Source organism: Urocitellus parryii, chromosome 4 (assembly GCF_045843805.1).
Source record: "Urocitellus parryii isolate mUroPar1 chromosome 4, mUroPar1.hap1, whole genome shotgun sequence".
In the NCBI taxonomy this organism is placed as follows: domain Eukaryota; kingdom Metazoa; phylum Chordata; class Mammalia; order Rodentia; family Sciuridae; genus Urocitellus; species Urocitellus parryii.
In genome coordinates, this window is record NC_135534.1 from 100,354,459 (window position 1) to 100,374,237 (window position 19,779).

General features: G+C 51.9%; 1 protein-coding gene across 1 annotated transcript; it reads left to right on the forward strand.

Annotated features, from left to right (window-relative positions):
- Window positions 1-2,621: 2,621 nt before the first annotated feature.
- On the forward strand, window positions 2,622-13,677 carry Ankk1 (ankyrin repeat and kinase domain containing 1). The gene is given in 12 exon segments (XM_026392619.2): window positions 2,622-2,806; window positions 7,535-7,829; window positions 8,858-8,945; window positions 8,948-9,008; window positions 9,215-9,264; window positions 9,893-9,943; window positions 9,946-10,029; window positions 10,639-10,757; window positions 12,338-12,405; window positions 12,407-13,068; window positions 13,071-13,193; window positions 13,196-13,677. Coding segments are annotated over 12 exon segments (2,268 nt in total).
- Window positions 13,678-19,779: the final 6,102 nt, after the last annotated feature.

The window sequence follows — 19,779 nt, forward strand, 5'->3', positions numbered from 1 at the left end:
TGACCTGGCTCCTTCCCAAGTCCCTCAACCTCACCCCACTTAATCTTCAGGGACCCAGGAATTCTTTGCCTCTGTGACCTTACACTCCTGGAGCTTATTGAAAGACCACTAGGCTTTGTCCTGGCCCATTTTAGAAGATAGAAGATAGGAGGAGGAGCACCCACCCAGTCTCACAGGCCCAGGTGCTGTAGGTAAATGCTTTGATATATCTATTTTGTCTGATTCCTCAGAGGCCCCAGGAGTGCTGGAACCCACTGTCTGGCGGTTCCAACAGGGATGAGGGACAGCAGAACACTCTGGCTTCTGCATGAGCCTGCCCCTCCACCCTATGAGGAACTCATGGAGGGACCATGGCAGCCTGCCTGGAGTCCTGCATGTCTCCTCCTCCAGGGACAATGCCTCCTTCCCTCAATGTTCCTGTGACAGTCCCTGCACACAGCAGCTGGTAGTTCCGTGTTCTGTCTCTTCCTGGAGAACTGCTACAGAGGTAGCTGGGCCAAGAGGAACTGCTGAATGGAGGCAGATTGTTCACCTGCTATTTCCTCTAGGGCCTAAGCGGATCTTGCTGATGTCAGAGATGAGAGCCTGAGTCAGACGCCCTCAGGGCCAGGCAGCTGTCTACCTCTCCAGTCTCCACATTCACCTACTCAGCAAGAGGTGAAAGGCCTCACCTTGACCTCCTGCTCTCCCTAACGTTGATGTCCTCTATTGTCTTCCAAGCTCCATGGACTCCTCACGGACAGGCAGGGCTGCTCCAGTGGCAGTAAGTTTTTTCACGCTTTGCCTCGCTCCAGCTAAAGCAAGCTGGGGACTTCCCTCTGACAATGTCTCTGGGATATGTCCTGCTCTGGATTCCGATGGCACCACCTCCATACTCTTCCAAGGGAGCATGACTCCCCTCCACCGCCACCACTTTCCCACATATTCCTAAAATTCTGCCCTCCCATCCTGTCTCCTCCTATACCAGACCATTTCCACAGGCACCAAGAGAACTATGTTTGAGTATCAACTACCCCTTCCTAATTATGTGACCACTGACAACTGAAGGCCCTCCAGCCTATTTGTCTCATTTGTAAATAGGGAGATGTTGACCTCATAACATTGTTGTAGATTTCAATATGTCTATAAACCACTTGCAGTAAGTTGCTACTGATCCCAGAATCAAGTTCATGCTGAGTTAATAGTGGCCATCATTGGTCTCCATGACAACTGTCTCCAGGCCCAATCTTCAGTCTTTGATCTGCTTTCTAGAATTCTTCCTGGAGGCGGCTCATAAGATGTTATCAAAAGAACGAGTTCTCTAGTTTTCACCAGGAGTCTCTGTTCACTTGTCATGCTCTTGCTGTTCCTGGGACTCTGGTGGTTTTGTGGCATGCATGAGGGACCCTACAGGTTTGGGTTTAAGGCCAGACATTTTCTTCTCTGGTAATATGCTCCAAAAACTTGAACTTGGTAGACTTCAGTCCACCTGCCCCGCTGGAGGTGGGAGATAGCTAACCCTGCCATGCTCTGCCATAGTTCCCCCAGCAGCAACTGCCTCTGGGCAAGGATTCACTCTGTCACTGCCCCTGGGGAGACCCAAGTGTAGAAGCACTTCTAATTGTCCCTGCTCTGAGGGTCTCTGAGATGAGAGCCATTTCCTGGTCTTCAGACCCACTTGGCAGCACCAGGAAACTCCCTTCCCCTTCAACTTGCATCCCCGGGGTGGACCTCCTTCTCTGTAAGTTTCCACTTTCAAAGGAGGCCAGGACAGAGCAAGGAAGCACACAGTTGAAAGAAAGGAGCCCATCACAATGTGTTACTAGTGCTTCCCTGGGCTGCCTCCATATCCTATTACCTTAACCCACCAGGATGGCTTCTATCCGTCCAGCACCCAAGTCTGGACTCTACAGGGACTTTTCCTCCCCTCCCTCCCAAGTCTCTGCTCTGAGCTCTCAGGCCAGATTCTCAACATCTCAACACTGTCCGAAGTCCTCCTTCCAGAAGAGGGCCTGGCCGTGTTCCAGCTGCTATCCACCCCTGATAATGGAGCCAAGGAGCCCACCTCCCCCATGGTGGCCCCAGGCCAGGGGTCTGATTCCTATGTGGTCAGGGTCAAGAGCATCACCCAGAAGGGAAGCTCCCAGCAGAGCAGTTCCACCCCATACCCACACCCTTCCTGCTGACCCTCCTTGGCGACCTTTAACATGCCAAACAAACAAACAAAACCCAACAGTAACAAAAGAAGCATGAAAGCAGCTGACAAACAGATTCAGACCTTTAAGTTTTTGCACTCCATACTTGCTGAGGAGGGGTGGGGTCTAGGTTCCATGCTCCGAAACGAGACTCCTAGCACAGTCCTGAACCCTTCAAAGACCTTCTACATCTGAGTTACAGGAAAACGTAAACCAATCTCCACTCAGCACTAATCTAAATAAAATGGGGCCAACTTCTCTGGCTGTACTTTTTCTTCTAGCTTCGGGATGCTGTCCTTGCCCTGCACCCCTCCCTAGCTCTGGGGTTGAGAGCTGGGGAAAATCAATGGATGGTTGAGACTGAGGAAGGGTGCCTCCTGGCTCCTTCAGGCTGCCAGGAGTGTGCAGTGTGGGGAAGGGCCAGGGCGGTCCAGCGCGACTGACCTGATGGCCGCCAGCCCCCTGGAGCAGCAGCTGGGCAGGCTCACCATCTTCACCCGAGATGACTTTGAGGACAACTGGCATCAAGTAGCCAGCGGTGGCTTTGGTCAGGTGTTCCAAGCTTGACACAAGCACTGGAGGACCCAGTATGCCATCAAGTGCTCCCCTTGCCTCCAGCACGAGGCCACCAGGTACCTGCCACCCTGTGCCTCTCCTTCTCCTTTCACAGTGGAGAAACTGAGGCCAGATCAGCTTCTGGCCTAGGAAACGCTGAGAGAGGGATGGGCTGGGGTTGAGGCTGGGGTTGTCCCCAGTGTTTCTAAGTTCTACCTGGTACCTGAGCTTCCCAGGCCCAGCCATGGCTCTCTTTGCTCCTGAAATAAGAAGGCACCTGATGCCTGTCTGTGGAATCAGCAGAGGTCAGAGGCAAGCAGGAACTACCCTCCAAAGCCACCTTTATCTCACCTGACTTCTCAAACTTGTCCTGCCTCCTCCCCCTGGGGCGTGATGCCTGCTCTTGGCAACCCCTGGCACACTCCACCCCACCCACACTCTCAGGGCTACACTGGGCTTCTTGAGAGGTGTAGCACATTCTTTCCCCATGGCCATCTGGGTTGGGTCCTGCCCAGCTGCACGGGACTGGGGAGACTTGGGGGCTGGAGACTGCTCAGTCTGCTGGTCTGGTAGCCTGTGCAGGTCATTGCCAGGCTCTCATTCAGGTCCTGCTGGAAGGTCAAGTCTGGGGTGCTAGAATCTCTGTCCATTTTTTGTCCCTGGCTTTTGTCACGTGCACCACTGCTACAGTCTGCATGCCTTGCTTACCATCTCTTTCTCATTGTGTGTTCCCATTGGGTTCACATGCACATGCTGTGTGCCTCCACCCTGTCACCATGCAGGAGGCACTTGCAGTGTTAAGTCTCAGCACAAAAGCCATGTCCTCCTCCCAGAGGTCCAGGGACATCAATAGATGCCTGAAGGTTTCTTACTTGGGTGCTATTGTCATGTTCTCTATGGTCACCAAGCAAACTCTCCAGACACACTTCCCTAATTCGCAGACCCTCACCCACCCCGTGGAGAGTGGGAGTGAGACTATCTCCCTCCCACCTCCACCTGTTGGTTTCTGGATAGGGTCAGATGGTTCTAGGATTTGTCCAAATCATTTATAACCTTTGAAATAAAGGACAAAAGGAAATGGATGGCTTCAATGTGACAACACGGTTACAACAATGATACCTCCAGCTGAGTTTCCCCCCAAGTTCCAGGGATTCCCAGTGGAAAGGGGTAAAGGGACCAGTGGTGACTAATGGCTACTGACTGTGATGTGCTCCACTGGAATCGTAGCATTGCTGTGCTGGGTCCTTCTCCCATCTGGTCAAACAGTTTGCAAACACTTATTGCTCTCCACTTATTGACTACGTTTCAGACACTGTACTTGACCCTGGCAGTAGTGATGACTGTGACAGATGTGTCCCTGCTCTCCTAGAGCTCACAGGCTGGAGGGAGAAGGACACCCACCTGGTAACCTCATGTGTACAAGTAAATTGCGACTGTGAGACGGGTAGGAAGGGAGCTTTGCCACCCTCAGATACACTGACAGAATGTTTGATTGAGCTCAGAGGAAGCTAATGTCCCTCCTAAGGACGTCACCCCAGCTGAAATGTGAGGAATGAGTGAGAGGGAAGCGGGCAAGGAGGTTTTCCAAGAACAGGCCCCCAGTGTGCAAGGGACCTGGGCAGGAGGGTCGTGTAAGAGCAAGGATGGGAACAAGGCCATTGTGGCTGATGTGGGGACGAAGGAGCTTCCGCCAGGAGGGGCAGTGGCTGGGGAATCAATCAGGCCTCTGTGTGGAGGACGGGGTGGAGCGAGGCTGGCCCAGATAGGAGACTGTTGTCCTCGTTCAGGCAAGAGGTGATGGGGCCCACACAGGAGCATTGGTGACAGAGATGGGGAAAGGAGTGGACTAAGCAATATGTAGGAGGTAATACCATCCCTGCGTGGTGCTGGGTGGGCTATGGGGGGCACCTTGAGGAAGAGGGTTGTCAGGTGCATGTGATGTTCAACTTGCCAAGGGAGCAGAGGTCCCCAGGACCACCCATTCTGTGACTCGGGGGTGGGGTCGCCTGTCTTTGGTCCACTGCTCCACCCCTGGGGTCTGCCACATCATTAGTGTTCAGTAAATATTTACTGAGCAGTGTCATTGACAAAAAGGAAACGTGAAAAGAGGCCCAGTCGGGAAGGAGGACCCCAAGTCCAGCGTTATACTTGTTGAATGTAAAGCCACTTTAAAGAGCCAAGAAGAGTCACCAAATAGGTTTCAGAGTAAAAGTAGCAGCTACAATACTAAGGTTTGTTTTTGGTGGAGACCGAAGCTGGGGCAGGGATGAGATTCATTCATTCTCGGCACTAACTAAGTGGACAAAAACAAGTTCTTGCCCTGTGGAGTTTATAATCTAATGGAGGAAGACAATAAACAAACAAGACCAAAACAATAAACATAAAATGTTTATCTATAGCACTTTGGACCATTTTCTTGATTAAAATATCTAAAGAGTGATCTGATCTTCTAAGAATACATTCAGTTTAGAAATATTAATTTAGAGACCAGCTATGTATGAAGGGATTGGGGCATTTTATATAGACTTGCCATTTTATATAGACTTGTTTGTGAAATATTTACTAGTCAGGTGCCATTTGAGTAGATATTTGAAGCAGATGAAGGAGTAATCACATGGTAGAGGTAAGTGTTCTAGGCAGAGGAAAGGGCACATGCAAAGGTCCTGGGGTGGGAACATGCTTGATATGAGGGCAGGACAGCAGAAGGCCCATGTGGCAGGAGCAGAGTGAGAAAGGGAGTGCTTAGGAGATGATGTCAGTGATGTAAGACTGAAGAATGGGGCAGATCATGGAGGGCTTTGTCAATTGTAAGAACTTAGGCTTTTACTGTGAAGGAGAAGAGAGCCATTGGAGGGCCCTTAGCAAGGTCGTGACATGCTACCCTGTAGACTGTAATAGGGAAGAGGGAAAAGCAGGAAGCTTGAGCCAAGATGCAAATGGGCAGAGGTGGTGAGAAGCAGTCAGACTTTTGCTGAATTTGGAAAACAGAGCTGAGAAGACTTGCCAAGGGCCCAGGCATGGGAGTGAGAGAAGAGTCCAGAAGCAGCCAGGGGCTTCGCAGAGAATCAGAGGTTGGAGACCCTGTTCACTGAGATGAGGAAGGCCAAGGGAAGGGCAGGTTTTAGGGAGAATCAGGAGTTCAGCTCTAGACACACTCAGTATAGAGATGTCAAGGCTGACTGGAGAAACTTCAGTGAGAAGAGAAGAGGAGAATGTCTAAACTCCAGTCCAGTGGCCAAGTCCTCTGAGCCTGCGAAGGAAACAGAGGGAGGGACCAGAATAAGAGGGAGAAACCCAGGAGGAGGTGGACCCATGGCTTAGGGGAGAGAATTTTAAAACAAAGAGCAAGACATCTGAACAGTCAACCGAGAGCTAGAAATGTGTCAGTACGTGAGGCCGCATGTGTTCACTGAAGTACGGACACCAGAGGTGAAGCAGCAGCAACTCTTTCAAGAGGACTGGGCATGAATGGGAATTGTGCAAGGCCGGACTTATTCCCATTTTACAGTTTAGAAACTGAGGCTCCGAGAATTCACTTCCCCAAAGTCAGGCAGATATAACTAGTGGTGAAGCTGGGATTTGGAGTCAGAAGAATGGAACCCCCAGATCCCACACTTCACCACAAAGGTCATTCTAGTTCCTGTGAATCCAAGAGGAAGAGAAGAGACAGCAAAAATATCACAGAGCTGGGGAGGAGAGAGCTGGAAGAGTAGGGAAGTGAGGAGGAGAACAGGAGAAGCCCAGTAGCCAGCCTGCTCAGGTGCCGGGAGAGTTCTCCTGGAGGTCAGGCTCACGTTGGCTTCCCAGGGAGGCCCTGTGAGCACATCTCCAGCAACGTCTGATTGTAGTGCCATCAAGTTTTGCAAATACTGTGCTTTTAAAAAAGCCATTTCTCCTTAATCCCTATCCCCACAAGCCCCAAACAGCCTGTAACAATTTGCATATTTACTGTTCCGTGGGTGCATACAGTGAGAGGAAGGAGAGGGTTTGCAGATGCTTATTTTTGTGAGGCCTTCCCTTAAGTCTTGACTTCAGTTTGCTTCAACAAAGATGTATTGTGTGATGCATGGCAATGTGTTGTGGGGAGCACAGGGAGGAATAATTATAGTTCATCCATAAAATGCAATTCTGCAAACCATTAAAAAGCATCCTTTAGGAGAATAAAAACACAGGAAGTGCTTGGGCTTCATGTGCCATCTGATGGTGAGAGAGAGGGGAGGAAGAGGGAGCATGAGGGGAGAAAGGGAAAGAGACACCCTGAAAATGTGTTATAAAATACTAAAAGATTTACAGAGGCCAAGTCTGCCTGGTTGAGTTACTGGTGATGTATTTTCTTTCTTCTAGCTCTCTGTATTCCCAAGGTTTCTTATAAGGTATATATATTACTTTCATATTCAAAATGGCAATAGATGATATTTTGAAACAGAAGCATGAGGCATAATATCAATCCTCCAGAGGCTCAAAATCTGCTGGGGAAGATAAACACACACACACAAAAAAAAAGCACCCAGAGTAAATGGGAAGCTTTGAAACGTGCTTTCCGTGGTCTTCCCTATAGAACGGGCTGGCTCCTCAGCCTGCAAACTCCTCTGCTTCCTGACTTGTCGCCACTGGCCAACAGAGCTTTCATTTATGCTGCCTGCTGGACCTCACTTCATGCCTCTGTTTTTCCTCCAGGGGTTGTAAGATCCTGGTGCTTCTCTGGGTCCCCTCAGTGTGGCAGCATGCCTAGTTTGTGTATTCTGCTGGTTGTTCTACTAATTGATGGGTTCCCATGTCTATGTCTTGCTCCCCACTCTCCATAGCTCTGATGTAAATTGCCTCATTGAAGAAGCAACCAAAATGGAGAAAATCAAGTTTCAGCACATTGTGTCCATCTGCGGGATATGCAAGCAGCCCCTGGGCATTGTGATGGAGTTCATGACCAATGGCTCCCTGGAGAAGATGCTGCCCACCCACAGACTCTGCTGGCAACTCAAGTTCTGCATCATCCATGAGACCAGCTTGGCCATGAACTTCCTTCACAGCATTAAGCCACCTCTGCTCCACCTAGACCTGAAGCCAGGCAACATCCTGCTGGACGGCAACATGCATGTCAAGGTGGGGCCCCTGTGGGTCTCTTTGCCCCCTTTCCATGGTAGAGGCTCTTCTTGGACAAATACTGACACATCTGAACAAGAGATGAATAAGTAGCAAATGTGGTGCCTGAGGCTGGGTATCAGGATGTTTATAATAATGCTCTGTGGGCCTCAGTTTTCCAATTCTAAAATGGATAGGAGAATCTTGACTCCTGTCTTTCTTGGCTTAGGGTAAGTTTTATAAATGAGATAATCTTCATGAAAGGTCATAATGGACATTTGTTGCAGTTCTTAGATCATGCCATACTCTTTTCTGTCTCTGGACTTTTGCTTCTCCTCCCACTCCTCTATCCACCTGGCAAAGGCCTAGTCATCTTCAGCTTGCAAAGTAACAGGGAGGTCTTCCCTGATCTGTCCCTCAGGCCTCTAATGGTTGTATACCTCATTAGATCTGTTTCTTCCTATTGCTAACCCAGTGACAAGTATATATAATCATTTGTGAAACTATTTCACTGTTGAATGTACACCCTATCTGAAGTTGCCCTGGTGGGGGTAGAGTGTGTGGAGGGGTGACTCAGGTTCTCTTCTGGTTGAATCTCAATGAATGGACAATCTGTGAGTGAAAGACCCCATGGTGGAGAGCAAAGGGGATCAACATTCGTGGCCTAAGTGTTTCAGGGCCAGGAGAGCCATGATGGACAGAACATCACTAAAGGTGGTTACTATAAATTGTCCCTCTGGAAAATGGCAGGACCTGCCAAGAGCTCCTGATGTGCTCTGAGTGCTTCTGCATACAAGCAAATTTAATCCTGTACCAGCCCTCTGAGTTAAGAATTCATATTATTTCCATTTCACCAATGAGGAAACAGAGGTTCTGAGAAGATAAGTAACCTGTCCAAGACCATCCTGGTGGTAGTGGTAGAGCAGGGAGACAGTGTCGGAGAGGACCTATTCTGGAAGAGGACCCTAGTAGGAAGATGAGAAACCAAAGCCAGCTCCTAGAGACATGGCTCTATCACGACCCATCCCTGCCACCTGGCTTTCTCCCAGATTTCAGACTTTGGTCTGTCCAAGTGGATAGAACGGTTGACCCAGATGCAGTGCATCAAAAGGTTGGCTCTGTGGGGCACGCTCAGCTATATCCCCCTGAGTTGTTCCTGGACAGTAACCAGGCCACGAGGCCCAAGTACGATGTGTGTAGGTGAGTGGGTGACTGGGCTCCTTGTCACATACCCAGGAGGCTGCTTTTTGCCGCCACCCCACCAGGTCCCCATAAGCCCTGGTGGAAGGGGAGGGCTGGGAGGATCCTGGCTGGAGAGGCCTTATTTGGGATTGTGGGGTTCATGGGTCCTGGTTGGGGTGATGGTGGGTTTCCCGGTCTCTCAGGGAACATTTTCCTCATCACAGCTTTGGGATTGTCATCTGGGAGCTCCTCACTCAGAAGAAACCAAATTCAGGTAGAGATGGCTGTGGCTCTGTGTCTGGGGCAGAGGCTGTCCCCTCAGCTGGGGTCCTGGAAAGGGCTGTGGGAGGTCTGAGGTGAGTGAGGGCAGAATAAGCCACAGGTTTGTGTCGGGAGGCCAAATGCTCTTCAGGGACTCCCACCTCGCTCTCCTTCCTTCTGCCCCCTTGTATCTAGAGCTCATGTGATAGTAAAAGTGAGCCCAGGGCTTGTTTGGTGGCTCCAAGTTCCTTGTCCCCAAGGTGCTCTTGCTGGCCATTCCCCGACCCCTGCCACCCAGATGCAGGTGAGAGCTTGTGAGGCAACGTGGACAGCCTTGCCAGATGGAGAGCCAAAGCCTTCAGCCTGGCCTGTGTGTCCTCCCTGCTGCCTTTGGACGGCAGAAGCCTGCAGTTGGGTTCATGTCCAGTCTTCACCTGGAAGGGGGCTAGAGCTAGACCAGAGACTGAGATGCTCAAGTCAGAGACTCAAGTGGGTCCCAAATCTAGCTGTTTACTCACGGAGCATTTATAGAGCCCCTCCTGAGTACACACTGTGTTGGGATCCTCTTAGCCCCCACACTCCTGCCAGACCCCTCTGCCCCTGCATCCTAGCACCTGCTCAGCCTGGGACTCCTCTCACAGGACTCAACCTGATGACTGCAGGTATGCGGCTCTCCCTGCAGCCTGTCTCTGATGATGGCCAGGCGAGGCCCAGCAGATGGTGGACCTGATGAGGCGCTGCTGGGACCAGGACCCCAAGAAGAGTTCATGCTTTCTAGGTGTTCCTCTAGCCTTCCCTGTCTAGGGCCAAGGGGGGCATGGGTGGGAAGAGGAGGGTGGACGACTAGGCCCCAGCTCATTCCTGAGAGTGGTGCAGATACCCGTGGGACTAGTGCCTGGAGAGATTTCTGAGGCAGAATCTGCATCACAGGACCAGGACAGCTGAGGACGGAGGTCTGTTCAGTGGGTTCTCAGGTGTATACCTACAGAAGGTGGCAGAAGCTGCAACCTGTGAACCTGGCCTGCTGCTGGGCCCTCCAGCCAGTCCTGGGTCCTTTCAGGGGTACAGCATCCTTGAAAACATCCCATCACATGAGGTCACTGGCCTGGAAGGGACATGAAATTATCTAGTCCATGTGTGAGCACCTTAGAGACCACCTGGGCCTGCCCCCTACTTTAATGGAAAAGGATTGATCCCCAAGGTCAGTGACCTGACAAATGTGTCCTTGCCAAGCCGGACTGGGACCCTGTCTCCTTGTGTGCATATATGGACATACATGAGCCCAGGAATGGGCTTTTGTGGGGACACAGGAAACATCAGAGTATCTAAAGTGGGACAGGACTGCTGGCTAACGTTGTCTTCTTTATCTCTCTCCCTTGCGGAGCAGACATCACAATCGAGACAGACATGCTACTGTCCCTGCTCCAGAACTTTGTGACAGACCCCAGGAGTGAGACCCTGGCCAGGAAGGTGTCCTGTAAGCCATCACTGCACCAGCCCCAAGAGGTGGGTGCACACACTGTGAAAGCCCACTCCTGTGCTCCCTGGAGCCCACTGTGGACCTCCAGGGTCTCTGGCAGGGCATGTGTGCAGAGGCTGTGTCTTTGACAAGGTCACCTGGCTGAGTGGGCAAGTGGAGACTAAAAGCCAACCTCACTCTGCTCATCAGGCCACGAGCCCAGCTGGGGGCTGCCTACAACCAGAGGGAACAACATTTCCTAATTTGCATGAAGGCGCTGCAAGGGCCAGTGGTGCCATGGCTCAGAAGCCCTGGGAAGGACAAAACCCCTCTCACATGCATAGGGTTTACAGACGAAGGGCACTGCTCTCCTAAGGTGTCGCACTATAGGCATCTGCATCATCTCTCTGCTCTCTTGCTCCTCTCTGAGAGCTAGCAGGGGACTCCTTGCTGAACCCACAGATCTATCCTGTAGTTCAGGTGGCCCCAAGGGAATGCCAGGCCCTGGGTCTCCTTTTTTCTGGGCAGATCTCCTCTACATAGTGTTTGCCTCTGGGCACAGCTGGAGGAATAATAGCTTAGAAGGAAAGTCACCCAGATCATGGTGGGATGTGCATGCTGGATGGTGTCAGGGAGCACTGGAGAGAGGGGAGGAGGGAAGATGGCACAGTGAGAACTGCCCTGCTCATCTGCCCTGTATCTGCCGGTTCTGTCTCCCCAGGTCCACAAGGAGGTCAGCCAGGAGCGGTGAGTCAGGGTACTACAGTGGGACCAGAATTCAGAGAGAGGAGAAAGTGGAGTCCAATCAGACCCTTTCCCCACCCTCCTTAATGCTCTCACCCCAGGCCTGTCACATATCCAGGGTGGAAGGGCCCTCTCCAGATCCTAGCTGCACGGTCAAGAAACACACATGCCCTGGGATTCCTGGCTTTGCTTCCCCTTCAGGTCTGAGTCCTGGCAAGACCAGATTCCCCCATTCCTGACCCAAGAGATAGAGCACTGGTTCTCAGCATGGACTGCAGAATTACTTGGGAGACTGAAAAAATTATAGATAACTACAGATCCATGGTGTCCACCCAGACAAATGAGAGGTTTGGGCCTGGCCAGTGATCACGGTTGTTCGTGATTGTAATAGGCCACTGGGTAGAGCAGGAGGAAGTGAGGCCTGAAGACCTCAGAGGGACTTTAGATCATACAGGTCCAACCACAGATATATTTCCCATTGGATGGACTTACCTCCTGCAAGCCCATTCCCTGCCAGTTCTTATGTCCCTAACTTGTCCTCACACTGTAGAATGAGCTGAGCATTCTTCATCACTGAACCAAACACAGAGGCTCAAAGAAGCAGAGAACAGGCTGAGGTCGGGAGATGTTAAGGGCTGGAGTGAGGGTTTGCACCCAGGCCTCCCCAGCTCTGGCTCTCTGAACTCCTCTATGCAAGAGGAGAACAGCAGGCTCAGCTCTTCAAGACAAAAAGTGAAAACAAAACAAAACCTGGAAATCTAACAGTGACAGGGAAGAATGCAGAAGTCCTTGATACCAGGAAGATATAGCCCTCACCTCTCTACTCTGCTCCCAGATAGTACCTCCAAGAGGCAGGGGGATGGCCAAGATGACTTCTGGACAGATCAAAGACCTCTTTTTTCAATATCTTCCTCCAACAGACTCAGGAGACTACTTGAAGAGGGTCCTGCAACTCTGACAGCGAGAGTTTGGATCCAACGGATGAGGAACTGCTGCCCATCTATGAGAACAAGGTCACTCCCCTCTACTTCCTGGTGGTCCAGGGAAGTGTGGAGCAGGTGAGGCTGCTCCTGGCACTCGAGGTTGATGTGGACTGCCACACAGCCTCTGGCTACACACCTCTCCTCATTGCCGCCCAGGACCAGCAGCCTGACCTCTGCGCTCTGCTCCTGGCACATGGTGCTGATGCCAACCTGGTGGATGATGATGGCTGGGCCCCACTGCACTTTGCAGCCCAGAATGGGGATGACCACACTGCCCGCCTGCTCCTGGACCATGGGGCCCTCGTGGATGCTCAGGAGCATTAGGGCTGGACCCCAATCCACCTGGCCACACAGAACAATTTTGAGAATGTGACACGGATTTTGGTCTCCCGTCAAGCTGACTCCAACCTACGTGAGGTTGAGGGCAGGACTCCCCTGCATGTGGCTGCCTACTTTGGCCATGTCAGTCTGGTCAAGCTGTTGACAGGACAGGGGACTGAGCTGGATGCTCAGCAGAGAAACCTGCAGACAGCCCTGCACCTGGCAGTAGAGCAGGGCAAACTGAGGGCCATCCAACACCTGCTGAAGAGTGGGGCGGCCCCTGACGCCCTTGACGAAAATGGCTATGGCCCACGCATACTGCTGCCACCAGGGGCAAGTACCTCATCTGCAAGATGCTTCTCAGGTATGGGGCCAGCCTTGAGCTTCCCACCCACCAGGGCTGGACACCCCTGCATCTAGCCACCTACAAGGGCCACCTGAGATCATCCACCTGCTGGCTGAGAACCATGCTGTCTTGGATGCTCTTGGAGGTATGAACTGGACACCCCTGCACCTGGCTGCCTGATACAGGGAGGAAGTAGTGGTGTTAGCACTGCTGCAGTGTGGGGCTGACCCCAATGCCACCGAGAAGTTGGGCTGGACACCCCTCCACCTGGTGGTCCAGAGGGGTGCCTTCCTGGGCGTCATCAACCTCCTGGAGCATCATGCAGATGTCTGTGCCCGCAACAAGGTGGGTTGGACACCTGCCCACCTGGCTGCTCTCCAAGATTACACAGCCATCCTCAAAGTTCTGGTCAAGGCTGGTGCCCAGCTGGATGTCCAGGATGGAATAAGCTGCACACCCTTACAGCTGGCCTTCCGGAGCCAAAAACAGGGCACCATGGCCTTCCTAGAGGGCAAGGAGCCTCCACTGGCTACTCTGGGAGGTGCTGAGCTGGGAACCCAGACAGAAGTTTAGACAAACTGGGATCCTCTCACCTGGAAGGGGAGGAGTTGGTGGAAATGAAACTTGGCTCCCAGAAGGATCCCTTCCCACCTGCCTGATTGACCTTGAGAGGAAACAGGAACCTGACGTCCTGGGGGATGGAAGGAAGGGGAGAGGTACCACTGAGGCTGTAGCCCTGGCTTGGACAGCTGCTTCCAGCACCTCCTCCAAGTCATCTCCAGCAGACCCCTGGCCTCTTCCTCCTCCTTTATAGAGACTCAAGCTCCCCAGGTATGCTCCCTTTCCAGCCACAAGATGGCTGCCACCTCCCTCTGAGTTCATGGGGCCCTTGCATTCTAGGAAACCCCTCTGAAGACAAAGGGAACCAAGGAGTGAGGGGAGTGGTGCCAACTAGCTCCCATCTTGTGTCCTTGTCCTCACCTCAGGCTACGGTAAGACAGCCAGACTCACCTGCTTCACAGGGAGCAGGAGCTCAGAGTTCAGAGGAAATGCCTGCTCACGATGTAGGGCTTCAGTCAGTCCCCGGTCCCCACACTGACCACACCTTCCTGGTGGCCCAGGCCCCCATGCCTGTCTCCTACATGGTGTCTTGGAGGTGAAGGAAATGTGTCTCAGCTGTAGTTGAGTGGTCCTATGTGGGACACCTATTTCCTGATCCCTGGCCCCATCCTTCTTTGTGTCCAGTTACACAGACAGGTTTCAAACCCTGGAGACAATAAAACTGCGAATCTGAGTCTCTCTGTTGGAAATGCATTGAGCTGTGGGACCAGGGCATACACAGGGGCCAGCAGCATTAGCATAGGGTGTGTGTGTGCGTGCATGCATGTGTGTGCTGTGTGTATATTACACATGTGTGAGCTCACATGGGAGGGAGGTGGGGGTAGCTGAGGAGAGTTGGAGGATGTGTGTGTGTGTGATTTGTCTGGTGTGCTATGTGCGTGTGTAATATGTGTGAGTTCATGTGGAGGGAGGAGGCAAGGCAGCTGAGGGGTGGGTCATCTGGACTGGATGTGGAGTTGACTGGGCATGGACTTTCCTCCTTAGCAGCCACTCTGAGAGCCAGCTCTCCCATGACTGTACCCTGTCCACCCATCCCCTGTACTGGCCCAGCCTGTTGGTCGGGGGCAGGTGGGGGCAGGTTAGAGCTTCTGACACTAATTTTGTGTAATGGAGGCCCTGACTTAATGGCCAGGGGGCTTCCAGGAGAGCAGCCAACCTGTGGGAGGTAGTAGGACAAGATGGGTCTTATACTGCTCTCTCTGCCTTTCCACGCTGCACAGTGAAGGCGGCCATCCAGCCCAAGGGTGTTTTGCAACTCTCAGAGAAAGGGACACTTTTGCCCCATCTGCAGCCAGTTTCAACTGCTGAGCCAGTTGGCAGGCCCACCCCTGTGTGCCACACTATTTGGCTGGGCATAGGGTCCCCAGTAAGCAGCCTAGTATTAACATGGGTTGAGAGGGACAGGACAGAGAAAACCTGCCACCTCAGGTACAGCCCTACTGAGTTCATTAGTCCATTTTAGCAGCGCTGATACATCACATCCTCTCTTCTGTGGTCTCTAGACTGTGTCCAGCCCAAGGAGCCTCATGGAGCTGGCTTGTATCCTCGAGCAGAAACTAGAAGTCAAAGCTGCATGGTAGTCTTCAGGTGAGGGGCTTTTAAAATATACCAATACCCCACCCTCAGCCAATTTAACCAGAAACTCCAGGGTAGGATCCTACTGTGAGCATGGTGAACAATTTCCAGGTGATTCTGAAGAACAACCAAGGCTGAGAACCACCACCAGGGGGCATCCCGTATTTTCTCTCTGCACCCTTCTTTGGTATAACCACAGAGGCAGTCACTGGCCAGCTGCCCTTAGGCTGGGGAAGGCTTTCTTCTCCTGGGTGGCCAAGTAGGGGTTCCTGAGGCCTGAGGAGATGGGCCATGCAGCAGACTGTCCCCTCCTCTCGCTTTTTGCTGGCCACCCACGAGATCCCTTGGTTCTCCTGGACACTAAGCCTTAGGTAAAACAAGAAGTTAAAAATGCCTCTGGAAGTTCTGTCCTTCCCAGAACAATCAGAGCAGGAGGAGGAGGAGAGGTGGGTGCTCAAGGCTGTTTTCATCTTTTTGCAACCTGAAATCTGAAAGAGCTTCAAGTCCAGGATTCATTAGAGCCAGAGGAGAGGGTCAGGGCTGCATGTTCACACCAGTTGGGTGCAGTTACACCAATAGGAACGGCAAGGACAGAGCCACAGGGAAGGATAGTGCCTGGTTTATCCGATTGGGAAGAGTTTGAGGAGAGACCAGTGGGGTCCCATGGCGACGTGGACAGAACTGTGCCTGGGTATCATTGCTGCTTGGAAGACCCTGAGTCTAGGCGGAGGTCTGTAGACCCCTGCTTCCTTGATTCCTCTTCTTCTAGAGGCAATAGCAGTAATAGGTTCGGGCCAGCCTGGCCAAAGCAACCCTTCATTGTCTGTGAGCACCCCTTTCTCCTTTCCCAAGCCACCTTCACCAGACTCGACACCAACACACAGCATGACATCTCAACACAGAAGTCTTCTGGAGGTTCTCAGGGACTTTACAGTTGGATTTTAGTGAGACCCTTGGAATTCCCAAGAAGAGCATCTCTAGTGGAATTTCAAGCCGTATTTGGAGAAAATTAGGGGTGGGGGATACTAGAAATTGGGTGCCCCAATTTCTTACTGGACATCTCCACTTGAATCCTTAAACTGTCCCAAACTGAACATTTCTTCCCCCTCCTGAGGTCTGCTCTTTACTTTATCCCCAGTTCTATTTGAAGTTATTCAAACTTGGAACCTTGGAGTCATTCTGGACCTTCACTGTTCAACAGGACAATGTGAGAACACTATGGCTCCCTTCAGTGCTCCAGCTGGAGAATGAGGAGGGGAGAGGATGTAGAGGGAGGAAGCAGGTCTTCCTGCTGTGGCAAGGAGGAGGGCAGTCAGTAGGGCAGGGCTCCCAGAATACAAGGATGGCAGCTCTAGTCATTTCTGTTCAGGATCATTCCTTCTCTGCCCACCCCTGTGGAACATACCTCTCCAACTTGTTCGGGCCTCCAGTCAGGGCTCCAGACCTTCTGAGACCCATATTCCTCTTCCTATGGCTTCTCTTGCCATTGTGATCACCAGTCCCTGGTTCCTCATGTTATTGCTCTGAGTTCCCTTCTCCCATCAGTGCCTGCTTGGATCTTATTTAACCCTCAAGATGCAAATTGCCCATCTCTGTCCATGAAATCTTCTCTGCTTGTGCTGCAAGAGATGACCACCCCCCTCAAGGGCACTGTACCCGCACCCCCTGAGTGCAGTGCAGAGGGCTGCTCTCTGGTCTGCTTTCTTTGCTAGGTGCCAAATGCCATGCCATTGTGTACTACTGGTTTCTTATCCCATCCTGTCTGCTCTCTGTGTTCCACCTCTGCTTACTGAATGAGATCATAAGCAGCAGATGTTTTTCTGCAATACAATGAAAGGTAGGGAGAGTAGGGACAAGGTTGGCCTGAGGCAGAGGAGGGAAGCTGTGGAAGGTTGGGTTCAGTGGGCCCAGGCAGGCAAACCTGGGTACAAATCCTGGCTGAGCCACCCACTAGTCACATGAACTTAGGTTGCTGAAACTCCCTTAGCCTTGGTCATATCATTTAACAATGATAATGCTTAGATCCCTGGGTTGTTGTAATGGTTAAATTAGGTAACATGCTGGTCCAAGGGCAAGGCTATTAAGCTCCCAACACTTAATCAGAAGGATATTGCTCTTGGAATAGGGCACAGACCATCCAGCTTTGGGGAAGCTTTGAAGGAGGATGCTCAAGGAGCAGCTGCCTGGTTTCCTTTGCCAATGCATCTGGGAAGGCAGCAGAGACTCTCCTTTGGTGCCTTGGAATGGGCTGTGACCCTGGGATATACCTAAAATAGTGTTGTGTCAGCTACAGAGCAAGGACAAGCCTGCTGGTCATTCATGCCTGCTGAGGTCCTTTGGTGAGGGTGATCTACAGATTGCCTGACTGGGAGCCCCAAACACTCAATGGGGATTCAGTGTGAACAAAGCAAAGGTGCATGTTTGCATCCACCAGGAGAAGGTAGGATCACACAGATGAACTGTTTTGTTGGACCCTACTCTGCCTTCAAATGGGTAAAGGGTCTGTATGCACACAAAATGGGGCAGGCAGCTGAATAGAGCAACTTAAGGAAGAGGGTGAGTAGGTGGGAGAGGAGGTGGGTGGAACCTGAGATTTGGCAGGAAAGAGGGCTTGGGGACAGGTCCTGCTTGTCAGCTTTTCTGGCTCTGGACCCTAGTAGCACCTGCTCTTGGGGGTTATGGAACTTGTCTCCTCCAGGGCAATTTCCTTCCTCTCTTCCCCACCTTATCCTTTCTCTCAACTGCCCTGGATGAAATTCAGACCCTGATTTCCAAATGTCTCTTCCCTCATACTGTGTGCTCCTGGGAGCCACAGGTCAGAGTGTTTGGACATGGTCAGAAAAATCCAGGAGAATTGAATGTCCTGGCTTTGTTTCCCCATGGTTTATCGCTCCACACCTAGCCCCACTCAGCCCCACAATAGTACTGCCTCCTTCCTCACCTGTCACCCTCCACTTCACCTTCAGCACCTGATTCCCACTGCCCCAGGTTCTGGGGAGACTGGCTCCCTGTCTCTGGCCTCAACACAGCTCAAGGTCTCAGGAAAGAAGCCGAGTGTGTGCACAAGGGAGGAAGCCTTAAACCAGTGCAGTGGTCATGAGGCATTTCCATGATCTTGGGGCTGCCTATGGATTCAAGTGAGAGTGAAAGGTTGCTCTAGATGGGCCAAGGTTCTTCCCAGCAGCTCTTGCCTTGCTCCCTCTTCTGGGGTAACCCTGGGTAGAATAAGGATGGGAGCAGGAATAGGAAGTGGTTCTCATTAGCTACCGTCTTCCCCCTTCTCCCTTAATCTCACAGAGCCGGGGTGATCTCTCTGCTCCAAAAATGCTCTGTTGTCTCCTCACCAGCTTCCTGCTTCATCACCAGAACCTGAGTGTAGCAGCACTGAGTGCCTGGTTGGCAGAAGAGAACCCTCAGGAACATGGATGCCCAGACTCTAGCCCTTTTACCGCTAATAACTATGCCCCACTCTGCCCCTCCGCACCCACTTGGTTGCTGAAGCAGCCAACTACTATTTGCATGGACCCCTAGGGTATCACCCTAAATCTCAGGTCCCAGTTTTTCCCTCTGTGTTTCTCAAAACATTTTCTGACGATCAAAAACTCATCCCACTACATATTCAGGGCTGAGCAGGAAGCAGGAGGAAAATGGATGACATAAGAAGATTCAGGAGACCTGGGTGTCACGGCCATCCCTGCCAACCGGGCAAACCACCCTCTTGGTATGAAAGGCTTTTCTGTGAGTGGAGAGCATGGGAATGCCCTCCAAGGGCAAAAGGGGAGCCCACAGCAGCTCCTTCACGGGTGAGAGATTAAGTTACCGACACAGCCTGGGTCCTGGCCCCCAGGAGGATGGTGAACCCGTGGGCAGGCATAGGGAAGGCTGAGCAGCAACAGGTAACAGAAGCCATGCAGTCTTTGGGGACAGGGATGGTTTAAAGAAAGGATGCCACAGGTGAGGACACTGCCCCCCAGACAGGCCAGTCCTCAATGCTCCTAGTTGCAAGAACCTGGCTGCTCCTGTCCTAGATCACCTGGGAAGCAAGAGCTGCAGTTGTTTCTTCCACAGGGCCCCCTTGCCCCAGCCACCCAGGAAGTTCTGTGTCTAGTCTTCTTGCCTTTGCCAATTCCCCACAGGCTTGTTCAAGGCCAAGGTGTTCTGGGGCTGTTGCCTCACACACCATCTAGAAAAATTGTGGCCTAGAGCTGTGCAGCCCATACCTGTGCTGTGCTGTCCTCCCCAAGATCCTGGCAGTGGTCTTCACACCTTGTCTGGGCTCAGCTCCGGGGGAAATGGATTGTTCATACAATAGTGTGAGTACTGGGTTAATGCCTGTCCCGTCAGACTGTGAACCCCCAAAGGCAGACCACCTTCTTTATGGCTCTATCCCAACACCTTACCAAGGACCTGGAGCACAATAATTACTCAATAAATACTAATACAACGAGTGAGTGGATGGATGGATAAAATGATGCAATT